This window comes from Micromys minutus, assembly GCF_963924665.1.
Source record: "Micromys minutus genome assembly, chromosome: X".
Classification (NCBI taxonomy): Eukaryota; Metazoa; Chordata; class Mammalia; order Rodentia; family Muridae; genus Micromys; species Micromys minutus.
The window spans coordinates 90707634-90720050 of record NC_137970.1 but is presented as its reverse complement, the minus strand read 5'-3'; the positions used below and the strand labels follow the sequence as shown (position 1 = coordinate 90720050).

The 12417-nt window shown below is 47.6% G+C and overlaps 1 protein-coding gene across 1 annotated transcript in view; it reads right to left on the bottom strand.

The window, feature by feature from the left end:
• Window positions 1-11574, bottom strand: part of LONRF3 (LON peptidase N-terminal domain and ring finger 3) — a gene marked incomplete at its 3' end in the record, with an annotated part of 32218 nt that extends 20644 nt beyond the window's left edge. The window contains exons 1-3 of the mRNA XM_080910372.1: window positions 10640-11574; window positions 7789-7907; window positions 4581-4703 (exon numbers count right to left, since the gene is read on the bottom strand). Of these exons, the coding sequence (XP_080766498.1) occupies window positions 4581-4703; window positions 7789-7907; window positions 10640-11474 (1077 nt within the window). The 5' untranslated portion in view covers window positions 11475-11574. The remainder of the gene's footprint in view (window positions 1-4580; window positions 4704-7788; window positions 7908-10639) is intronic.
• Between the last annotated feature and the right edge of the window lie 843 nt (window positions 11575-12417).

The following is a 12417-nucleotide window of genomic DNA, read 5'->3' as shown; positions in this document are numbered from 1 at the left end:
TCCGGATCTGACCAAGACTACAAATATAATAAATTCATAAACTTTCGGACCATGCCTGAAATTCCCAGTTGTAGTTTTAAGCAAAGGACACAGCCATTATCAACTCCATCTTTCTTTTTCCCTCAGGAACCAAAGTAGGAGAGGTAGGGCTCACTTCTTGTGTGCCCACAAAAGAGCCAAACGAAGGATCATGAGCGAGCTGGGTGAGTTGAGTTTTACCTGTGACAACTTTGGTAGATTATGGCTGGTGCCTTCAGTAGCCATTGACTCTACGTGTTCCTTTAATCTAGGGTGAGGTGCCAACAGCTTCAGGATATCGGGAGAATGTTCCTGAGACTCCCCCGGGACTGATGGTGAAAAGAAACTAAAGAGAAGCTGTGACATAAAACAGAAGACTTCACTACTCAAGTTTCTACAGATGCTAGACTAAGGTGCAGGGGGAGGGATGGGGAACCAGAGAGCACAGCTTGCAAGGCAAAACTCGAATGAGGAAGCCTTGGAGCCATGTCCCTAGACACACTAAGGAGAGGTTGTTGCATAAACACACAGACGCATTTAAGAACAGGGGGACAGAAAGATTGCTTAGTCATTAAGAGCACATACTGTTCTTGCAGAGGAGCCGAGTCTGATTCCCAGCACACATGTAGGGTAGCTCACAACCACCTGTCATTCCAGATCCAGGATATCAGACACCTTTGATGTTCAGAGATACCAGTACTCATGTACAAACACCCAATACACAGACTCAAACATATACACATATTGAAAAAGTAAAATACATCTTTACCAAAAAAAAATCACCCAGGAGCCAATGAAAATGTCAGGTCCCTGAGTTCACCTCTAAATTCCCCAGTTTGAAGTATGAGCCAGGAATCTGGGTTTTGAGAAGGCAAGATAGATGCCTTTGTTACTTAGCCAAGGTTCAGAGCCACCTCTGTGGTGCCACCATTCCACAGAAATATCTGCAATGGAGCTTTAAAATTGATCTTAATTGAAGGAAACATAGAGGTGAAGTCAGAATAGATACCTCATATACTGGTTAGTTTTGTCAAACTAGGTCATCCTGGGAAAAGGGTGCATAAGAAAATGCCTGTAGGCAAGTTAGTTTGGGTATTTTCTTGAACAATTATTGATGTAGGAAGTGTGCCAACCCTGGGCAGGTAGTGCCAGTGTGTACAAGAAAGGTAGCTGACTGAATGTGATGCTGAGACACAAGCCAGTAATCAGATTCTTCAGATTGAGTTCCTGTCTCCAGGTTCCTACTTTGAGTTCCTGCCCTGACTTCAATCAGTGATAGACTGTGACCTGGGATGTGTTAGGAAAACAAAAACTATGTTTTCCAAGTTCCAAGTTGCTTTTCCTAATGGTGTTTATCACAGCAAAGGAAAAGCCAACTAGGACTTCTCAGTGGAAGAAAGGAGTCAAATCTATAACAACCCACTTGGCTGAGAAGTCAAACAATCCACACCATTTGCTGCTGTTTTCTATGTTTATCTATTTTGTTCTCCTTGTCCACATCAGCACCCCTGGACATTTAATCCTTTCAAAGTTGGGGGCCTGAGCAGTGAAGTGTTAGAAAAGCAGAGCTCAAACTTCCTCTCCCCTTCCAGCCTCTTCCTCATCCTGGTCATCTCTGCAGAAAATGTCAGGTTTTAAGTTCAAGTACCTAGGGAAAGGCAGGTTCCCCTTGCAATTGGATACACTGGCAAGGGAGAAGAGAAAAGAACAAAAGGGTTTAGGAGTCAAAGATAAGCATTTGGGTGCAGGTTGCACCATTAGCTGTTCACATTCTTGTTTCTATTCTCCCCTATGCCATCAGGGGTTAGGAATTCTATGTAAGTATTATGCATCTATCAGTGTGTCTGTTTGTCTATTCCCCCACCGTGTGTGTGTGTGTGTGTGTGTGTGTGTGTGTGTGTGTGTGTGTAAAACACCAAGAATGAGGGCAGATCACTGGGCCTCCAAAACATACTCAAATGTTTATTACTTAGGAGACCCCCCATGTTTGGAGACACACTAAAGAATGCCCCACACTGTTATTCAGTTTCCATAGTCCGGAGTGTTAATTTATCAAGAGACTTTGAAAGAACACTAAGTCCAAAGTTTGGTTTATTCTTTTGCTTGTCCTCCGAGGTTTCTTGATGTTCCTTCCTGTATCAGCCCTTTTCGTGCATCCGAGCCCTACTTGGTATTCAAAGTTCTGCTCAAGTGCTGCCTTGCCCCAGTACTCCCATCTCCCTGATCTCATCTCATGTTCTCTACAGAAAAGAATACCAAACCTTAAACTATACCATCTTCCTTTGCACTGGAAATATGTCATAGAATAAGTCTTTCTCTCCAGCCAGCGATAAGTGCCTAATAAATATACAATATATCCATGAAAACGATGATGGCTTTTATGCATCCAAAGGATCAAGAAGAAACCTAGCACTCAGGTGCCTCAAATTCTCAGTGAGACGTTTACATTATCTTGTAGTGCTAAAAACCCCAATCTTCAGACATAAATTGAAAAAGGTTGGAAGACACACCTAGTGTCCAGAGTCCCATGTAATCTTTTAGAGCCCACCACTCCCCAGAAATAGAACTTGATTCACAGAAATGCTACTCAGAAAGGCTATATCCACTTCTGAGAGTGTCTCCCTGGCAGGGACCATATAGCACCGAAGTACAAGGTCGAAAAGACAGAAGATAGTATGAAGAAAGGTGGCCAGGAGTCAGAATCAAAGGAAACAAGGCAGGAATGATATAGCAGTTCCTTTCTTATCTTTACTGCCTAAGATCTCTCTGTAGGCCTTCTCAATATCTTTGGAAAACAAAAGTTAGGGTCACCTTTAAGTGAGAATAATTATTCTACATGAACCACAGAAAGGCCCAACTGGGTTAAGAAAGAGAGGGCAAGAATCTGTAATTTGAAATAAATCAGAGGGCTGTGGGTTATGAGGAGGCTTATTAATACCCAGTGTATCTGGACTAATTTTCAAATGTATTGTCCTAAAACTAGAATAACCTAGTAAATACACTCAGTTGAAACCTCTCAGTGTGCTTAAATAGTCGCTATAGCTCTACCGCATTCAGTAAGAATATGCCTCCAAATTCTTATATTAATTTCAGAATTTTATAATACTTATTGTAAGCACACATTCACCTGCATTGCCTGGCATTTATCTTAACCAACAATAACTTGTATGTTCCAAAAGGGACTTAGGCTTCCTTGGGTCTCCAGAGTTTCACACAATGCCTTGCCTTTCATCAGGCAGGTATAGAAACGACAACAGCCCATCTATAAAAGCAAACTGGAGAGAAGTTAGTTCAACTGATGATACCAGAACCTCCTGGGCCACCCGAGGGAAAACTAAAAGCAAAGAAGCAGGAGGCCTCAAAAAAGTCACTGAGCCTCAGATTTCTCATTTAGAGAAATAACAGTGAGGTTATGGGAACTAAGTGGAACTTTCCAACCAAGTGGCTGGCACATAGGCAAGTTCAGCTAATGTTATACTATGAATTGACTGCACTTAAGTTTTAGGAAAGGTCCATAGATTGCTAATAATTCTGCTCGATTGATACCACTTTCAATAAAACCTTAGCCTTCCCACACGCAAACCAGGTCAATTTTTTTTTCCAGACAGGAAATTTCGTGCCAGAATCAGAAAATCCAGAGTCCAGCCTCTGCCAATTTTATTAGTTTTGCTAAATATTCCTTTCTAGAGTCTTCAGAGACCAGTCCTGTCTCTTATCTACTTTCTTCTACCCCTCCCCTCTCAAACCATTACACAGAGTGGGGGTTGGTGGATAGAAGAGCTTGTGGCCTGGTGTTGAATAGTGCATGGGGACAGGAAACCAAAACAATCACTGAGTGTTAGCATCCAACTTCCAGGCCAATTATTCAGACACCAGAAGAATAAATGTACAAAAAGCAATAAAAGCCAAAGCCCATGCAATGAGGATGCTTGACCCTTCAATCAAGTTCTTGGTATTTCTCATATGTGTTTTACAATCACAGTCTCCTGGAAAGACTTGGAAAGGCTAATTAGATTCTTTCATAATGGTCTCTGACTTGCATTTTTGAGGTAGTAGGTTTAGTTTTCTAGCAGAAAACATGAAGGTTTGAGTTCTATATGTGGCAAGCAACATGGAGACCATCAGTGACCCTTCCAGGTGCTGTCCTCCATGTGTGGCTAGTGAAACTTATGATTTGGCCAAAGAAAAGTTATACAGCTGTAAGCAGCCCCCACGATCTGACCCTCATACACAGACACTCTTCAGTGAGTCTTCATCCCCAGGTTACTTGGTTTAGTTTTGTTTTATATCTCCCTGATTCCAAGTCAATGCATTCATTACTGACTCCTACCAAAAAAAAAAAAAAAAAAAAAAAAGAGCAGGACCTGTCAATTTGATAGTACATACCAGAACGATGGCATTTCTGGGCAATCAGCTAGCATCTCTCTCATGCCCCTTAAACCCAGAGACGCACCCACTCAGGACCACAAATACCGAGGAGGGTGGCATCTTCATCCTTCTCCCTAAAGAAGACAGAGTGACGGGGGTCTACTAGGCAGCTAATCCTAGGTCACTCGACTCACCCTTTGAGCTTCAGATCTGGCCCTCTTGTTCTTTCCATCAAGGGATACACAGTAGAGAAATTCTCTGAGTGCTTCTTTCACCTTGCCTAGGGTGGCTAAAGCTTGTGCTTTTCTGAAGTGTGCCTGGAAGAAAACAGTAGCAGTCAATTGCATCTTCTTCACCTTATTAAGGGAGCTACAATTAACAGCAGTCGCTGAGTACCTACTGAGCAGTCCTTATCAGGTGGAGTCTTGTCAAAAGACTTTCATTTTCATCCCACTCCTAAGGGTAAACTATTTTAAATCCCATTTAAAAGACAAATCCAAAGGGAAATCCAGAAAGTGAACTTGACCAAAGTACAACAGCTGGTAAGCTGTGAAGTCAGTGTTGAAACCTGGGACTGAATATACCGAGCCTACAATCGTAGCTATTGTGTTCACCGACTCCTCTCCACCCCACAACTGTATGAGGATCACGGTCAGAGCCCCCATTTGAGCACAGACCATGATAGCTCAGTTTTCAATGTTCATCCAGAGATGATATGCCTCTCTTTTGCACTGGTCTGTAAGGACAGTCGTGGCTTGAGTGAGCCAATCAAGATCATAGACCCTCTAGGATTTCAAAGGTCACACTAGAAGCAATCTAGCGCTAGGATCACGGTCCCAGGACTTCTAGAGGACTTTCCCCCATAAAGTCAGACCACCTTTCAGAAGATTGACCAGTGATTGAGTCAATGCTTTTTGCTTACAGACTCTTAGCTGTCTTTTCCTCTCTTGCTGCACATTTTACAGGTATTGGGAACCTATATGGCCTCCAAATTCAAACCCACGTGTTGATGGGCTAAACTCCTTAGAAGGGCCTAAGCAGCAACCTGTGAGGGGCAAGAAAGAAAAAGAGCACAAAGGGAGGCCTTCTCTTTGAGACTAAGGAATTAAAAGGCCTAGGTTTCATCTGGCAGACATTTCTCAGCCTCCTCTTCTATCATGCGGTGTCAGGACCTGGCTAGGAGCCACAGCCACAAACCTCTTGGGGACCTCTTTCTACAGCCTCACTTCTTTCTAGAGTCTAATCTTGGCTGACGCACTCCCTTGTCACTCCTGCCAGCAGTGGCCTTTGGGAGAAAGGCTAGCACTATGCTCCAGAGCAGCTATAGGGAGCTAAGTACTGGAAAACCAGAGAGGCCTCTAGAGTCCCAGTAACCAATGCAGTGGCAAGTCACACATTTCACTTTCTCAGGGTGGCCAGCTTACCCCATTGAAACCTATACTACCAGCAAGTTGTGTTGATTACATTAAACCATACATGAATGGATGAAATTGGGCTGCCTACTGAACTTGCTCCCTTATGGCATTTCATATAGAAATGGTAGAAAATACAAAACTCAGTATGTGAAGGTATATGCATTAGGAACGTTCAGCCCCCAAGAGTTCTGTGAACACTCCCTTTCCTTTTACTTCCAGCTATAGGGAAATGACACCCCTGCCAAGTACTTGCACCAATTCCTCCTTTACTGTGAAAGTCCCTTTCTTCACTGCATCTAGAATATAATTCTCAGTGCTCTCCCCATCGTGGTATCTACATTTAGTTTTCCAGTGGAAATGGCTGCAAGCCATTCTACCTGACTCAATGTTAATTAAACAAACCATCTTTGTGGCAACTTAAGGTATTGGAGACTTGTATTAAGTTGTAAATATGTTTCTTGGGAAAGAGAACACATTGGTCACTCACCTCCATAAAAACTCTCCCATGAAAGACCAATGAGATTCACTCTAATATGATAGACAAAGTTTACCAGTCCACACATGTGTTTTCCCCCAGAAGGACTCACTGCAATAGTTGAGGATGGACTCAACCATGATCCTCCTGGAATCCCAATGTAGGGTCATGCCACCAAACCCAACTTCACAAGGCCTTATCTGCAGTTCCCACATCTTTAAAACTTCTGATTATCCAATATTTTCATAGGTTTAACATCAAATCACTAGGCACCAACATCTGAACTAAACAGTTATAAACTGTTCTATAGGATTTATACTATGGTCTATGATTTTGCATGTAAAATGCTGCAGAGTGTGTTTAATTAGACTGACAAAGAGGCTGTCTAGAGATTATTGGAGGTATTGCCTAATCCATGGTCTTTCTATCATCAGAACATTCTGGTTTCAGAGGACACCTGTTACCCTGAGATTCAGATAAGTCACAGTGGTCCTGGTTTTGGAGACACTGCTTTTCCTACCCTGTGGTTGTGCAAGAGCCTCTAATGGTTACAGCTTATAGAATGTTCTAGTTGCCATCCTCACTGTTGATCCTTATATATACCAGTGAAATAATCATGGCAGATAGTAATAGCATCATTTAACAAGTAAGAGTGCCTGAGTTTCTTTGCAAAGATTGTAAAGATTGATGTTCAGACCCAATTCTAATTTACTAAACAGAATGCAGACATGTGGAGGAGATTGGTCCCAAGGCCAGTAAGAGACATAAAAAACATGCTTTGTATTCAGGTAACCCTTGTCATAATGTCTATCCTGTCTTTCTTCTCACTTATCCCATGTGATCTAGATTTTTGGAGGGTATACTGACCTATCAAATGACTGTACTGATGATTCAAAATTGCCCAGCCATTGCACAAATATTAAGATCTCTTTTAAAAAGCCAAAAAGCTGTTTGAGTTCTCAAAAAGCCTGGCTATCAGAAGTTATCCTGAAGGACCAGAGTAGAAATATCTTTCTTACATTCTTCTCTCTATTATCCCTAGAAAATTATGAGCGATGATGATGGTGGTGGTGATAGCAAATGCTTATATAATGCTACATGCTTTGTCCCAAGCATCTCCCCTACATGACCTTATATAATCTCTACAACAGCCCTATTTAGAAGATGCTTTGGCACATTATAGGTGAGGGTATTAGACACAGAGAAATTAAGTAATCTTCCCAAGGCTGTACAGTTAAGAAAAGTAGCAGAGCTGAGACATGAAGTCATGTTGTGTTATTGATTCCGCATTTATATATATATAAAGACAATGCTATCCTGAAGGTTATCAACTAAACACAGATTTCTTTGAAATCCCTTGCAGACTTAGACCTCCCTTTATCAAGGGATGTCCTGCACTGTCCAGCCCTATTCTGCTGAAGCTCTAGCATCTCCTGCCCCAGGGAGACAGCCCTCCTTGCCACTCTCTGTCTGCAGCATAGCCCCTTTCCATCCCTCCTGTCCCACACTCACCTTAAAACCCATTGGCCGTAGTTTACATGCTATTTCTGCATCATGCAGTGCATCCTCATGAGACTCCAAGGTGAAATAAATTTGGGACCGATTGCTATAAAGCAAATGGTCATTTGGAGCTGCCGAAATGAGAAAAAAAAAGCCCTCATTAATGGCCCCCAGCACAAGCACATGATAAGTCCTGTATGAGGATGGATCTTGATGAAAGAAAAGTTGTCTAAGTCCTTTCTACTGGACCCAAAGAGTTAAGTGTCATTTCTAGTCCTAAGATTGTCCTGACCAACAGCATAGCTTGACCATGCCAAGCAGTAATGTTGCCCTCCTTTTTTAGCAGTTCCTAAGAGGTGTAGTGTCCACCGTACATTAGAAATGTTCACCTAGAGGAAACCCTGGGACTGTTCTGCAGATGCACACTGCTAGTACCCAGCAACCTGGCTCTGAATGAGCCACCATCCAAAATGAATGAGGCAAGGGAAGAGAGAGAAGCAGCCAGTTGGCACCCCTACCTTGACCTCAGCCAAGGCAAGTCCACATTAGTCTTCTAGTCGGGATGACCTGTAGCATAATAATACCCCCTCTCTCCCTAAGGGCCAGTGTGCATGAACCTTTCCTGGAGGCCCATCCTCGTAGTGAAGGCCAAATGAGAAAGTACTTTTTGACACAACTTTGGGAGTCTTACTCTCACCATCATCGAATCACTAGAATCCAGGCCTGAGTAGGTCTTCAACCCACCCATTCTTCAGATAGGAAAACCAAGGCCAATGAGGCGATGTGACAGGTCAGACAGCTGGTTAGTGTCATTGCTGTTTGATGTTATAAAGTTGAGTGCGGCTTGGATGGGGGAAAGTTTCTTTTACTGAGTGTGGGTACAGTGTTTAGAATAATAGAACATTAGCCAGTTCCAGGATAAATATAGTCGGTGGTAGGAGCCCCTTTTCCCTTTAGAATGTCTCTTTTTTTATTACCCTGACTGCTCCAAGGAGATTATTAACAAAGGTACAAGAAAGATCCTTCCTGGGGAAGTGATATCAGTGACAGAGAGGAAAGTGGGAAGGGGTTTTCCTGGCTAGTCCTTGGGAAATGGATGAAACAAATACCTTGGAATACCACACATAAGTGGCCCCTACCGATTCCATTCCTATGGCTGCTCACTCAAGCTCCAGGCTACAGCTTTTGCTGCCAGAAACAGACTTTGGTGTCTGCCTCCTTGCCATCCCCCACGAGCATGTATGCTCTGGGATGACCTGGGCGCCCATTACTTGCTCTTGATTTTAGCATAGAGTTTGCAGTTTTCTCTGACACTTTTCTGAAACACACACGGGGCCCATTGGCAGCTCACAGACTGCTTTGTTTAGGCTCAGGCAAAGTATGTGTTGTGAGGACGGCTGTGTTCATTAGTTATGAACACAGTGGTTTTGTTCCCTTCTGCATTACCTGTTGCTGGCTTGGGTGGGACTGAAATGTGGAGAGACTCCGTCCCATCCCTCCTCCATCCATCAGAGATGGCCCGGGAGGCCCTAGGATCCCACAGTCCCTTCTGCTTAGCCAACTGCCTCCACACCAGCGAGCTTGCTCGGTTAGACACCTCGCCCTGCTGGCAAAGGTGCTGGCTGGCACCAGCTGTGGTTCCAAGGCCACTTCCTGGGTTGGAATGGGAGGAGGCAGGAGGAGCAAACAGGTCCCTGGGAGAACTCTGGTACTCCAGTCCAGCAGAGATGTGGGGCTGCCCGGGTTGCCCTTGAAACTACAAAGCTGACCCTCTCAGGCAACTAACTCTTGGAGTAGGTTAGACAGAGAGGCATGCCCACTTTGAGGTCAGCCCCTTGTTTCATTGGGGGATCCCAAGCAGCTGTCTGGTCCTGCCATCCAAAAGGATGAAAGGGTTCGAGGTCGGGGGCACCCACCGGCAGTCTAACTGCGGCGGGTGGAGGGGGCGGGGCAAGTGCATCTATTTCAGCCAAGGAATCGTGTGATAGGAAACGGTGACAATGAGTCACAGGGCAGCGGGGAGCGAGCCCCCCCTCCGCCCCCCGCACACGCTCGCGGGATGGTTTCTGAGGCGAGCATGGCCCACTTCAGTTACCTCAGCGTTACACAATCCCCGCCTGCCTGCCCGCCCGCCCGCTTGCCCGCCCGCGCGGGGGAGGGGCCGCCGGCCCGGGCGGCTCGAGGTCCTTATGCAACCAGTGCTCTCCTGACCTAATTCCAGGCGGGACCCACCCCACAGGGAGCCTCGGCCCCGGAAGGGACAACTCCCAGAGGCAGGAGCCACTGACTCAGGGGCCGGCTAGCCACCTCCGGCTGGTAAAAGCCAGGAGGACCGCGCGGGAGTTTGGAAAATAATGCCAAGTTCTGCCGACAGGGAAGGTACCAGCAGGTGTACGCGCGAGCTCCAAAGTGTCCAGGAAAGACAGAGAAATAGAGACGGTGACACTGAGCGAGACCGAAACAGTGACAAAACAGAAAAAAAAAATGCGCAAAAAGAGAGGAACGGGATGAACCAGATAGAAACTGGAACCAGGAGGTATAGGAACAGAAAAGGACGCAGGAGAGAGGGGGGAAAGAACAGGAGAGAGAAAAAGCGATACAACCAATCAGAAAACCGAGGCACAGTTTTAAAAAAAAGCTCAAGTAGGGAAGACAAACTCCTAGCACTGCCCCCTCCCTTTCCTCGTGGGCCACGGGCTCTTCCCTCGCCCTCCCACCTCCCCCACCCCGTGCGCGCGCGAAAGCAAGTCTGAGTCGAACATCCCCACCCCCCGCCCCTGCGTCCCAGCGGGGATCGCTCCCCCGCCCCCCTCACGTGGCGAGCAAGCCCGCATGGCCCCGGTGGTGGTGCAGGGGGACTCACCTAGACGAACAGCCTCGTTGTACTTGAGCAGAGCCGCCTCCACCTGGCGCTCGCGGTATAGCTGGTTGCCCTCGTGCCGGAGTTGCGAAGCCCGCGCGGGGCCCGGGAACAACTTGCCCAAGAGGCCGCTGAGTACCACGTTGACTCGCAGTTGCAGTGGCGCCTGCGGCCCCGCACGCCGCGGCCCGCGTGCCCTCCCACTGGCCATCAGAAGAGCGGAGAGCTTGACCCCGCACAGAGCGCAGCGCCTATCGGCGGCCCGCCCGCGCTCCAGGCACAGTTTACAAAAGGTGTGTCCGCACCACAGGGACACCGGGTCTGAGAGAAACCCGTGACACTTCCTGCACTTAAAGCCATCCCATACCTCGGGGGCCACGGCCGCGGCCTCCCCTGCCTCTTTCAGCGCAGCCACGCAGCAGCTCGAAGTGGCGCTCAGGTCTGCAGGAGCTGGCGCCATCAGCTCCTCTTGCGGGACACTCTCAGCCAGGCAGCGCACTAGCTGCTCTAGCTGCTCCGCCACGAGCTGCTGCCTCTCGGAGAGCTGCCGGTACACCTCGAGGGCTTCCCGAAGGTGCCCCCCGGACACCAAGGCATCTGCCTGCATGAGCAGGACTTTGCACTCCGGCGGCGTCGGGGCCGCCGGAGGCTGGCTTTGCTCGGGCTCTTGAGCCCCGGGAGGTAGGGAGCCCTCGGGTGTCACCTTCTCCGGGTGGGCGGCTGATTCTCCGGCGGCGGCCACCGATGCCGCCGGCTCCTCTGGCTCCGCCAGCTCCAAGTTGTTGCTGCCGAGCTCGGCGGGCAAGCTCACCATCTGTGCGGTCTGAAGGGAATCCATTGAGAGAGGGAACTGCGGAGGTTGGAGTGAGGAGAGGCGTCTAGGAACCGGGAACTAGCAGGAAAGAGCGGCGGCTGGAAGCGGGCTGCGCTGATGAGAAGGCGGGATCGCCGCGCGCGCGAGTCTGCCTCGCCTCCCGAGCTCCATGCCGGCTGCCCCGCGCTGCCTAATAACTGTCTTGTCTCAGCGAAGCGTTATATAAAACGCAACCACGTGACTCCTACCACGCTGCTCATTGGCCGGCCGCGAGGAAATTGTTACAAAACCAGACAGTTTTGTAACAGCTTTGCGCTTGCTTCTTTTGGCTTGGCTTTTCTTGGCTTCTTTTTTGAGGTTGTTTGCATTTACTCTTTCTTTCTCACTCGCGACTTTGGGTCCTTTCTGGACTGGGGAGAGGTACACGCTCTCTTCTTCCATGCTTTTCCGTCTCTAAACCCGTTCCCATCCCACCTCAAAAGTAGTCTGCAAACAGGTCCGCTCTGCCAGCCGCTTGCTGGAGTCCCCCGCCCTAGAGGCTGGTCCCTATTGGCTCTAGTTGCAGAAGTTGCTGGAATGCCAGGCTCCCCTCCAGGGGGCGATGGCTGTTGTCTGCAAAGTCACCAAGGGACACCCAAGGAGCTTTCATTTGTTCCCTAAAAGAGCTCTAAGTGCCTCTATGGAAGCTCCTGGGTTTCTTGGGGGATTCCCCCAAAAGAGACTTAAGGCAGTTTCGGGAGAGTTCTGTTTCGTGCTGAGGTGAGGCAGCGAATCCCAAGTAAAGGGTCCGGCGGGTAAAAGGAGTCAGGCAGTGGGCTGGGCAGCAATTGAAGAATGTATATCGGATTGCTCACTGGGACCCCTATGGAGGCGCTTCGGGCTTTTGTCCTCTCCCCGCCCCAACTCAGGGATCAGTGCTGGGGCGGGCAGCGGGCACCCCGCTGGAGATTCCCTGGCTACTGGACCC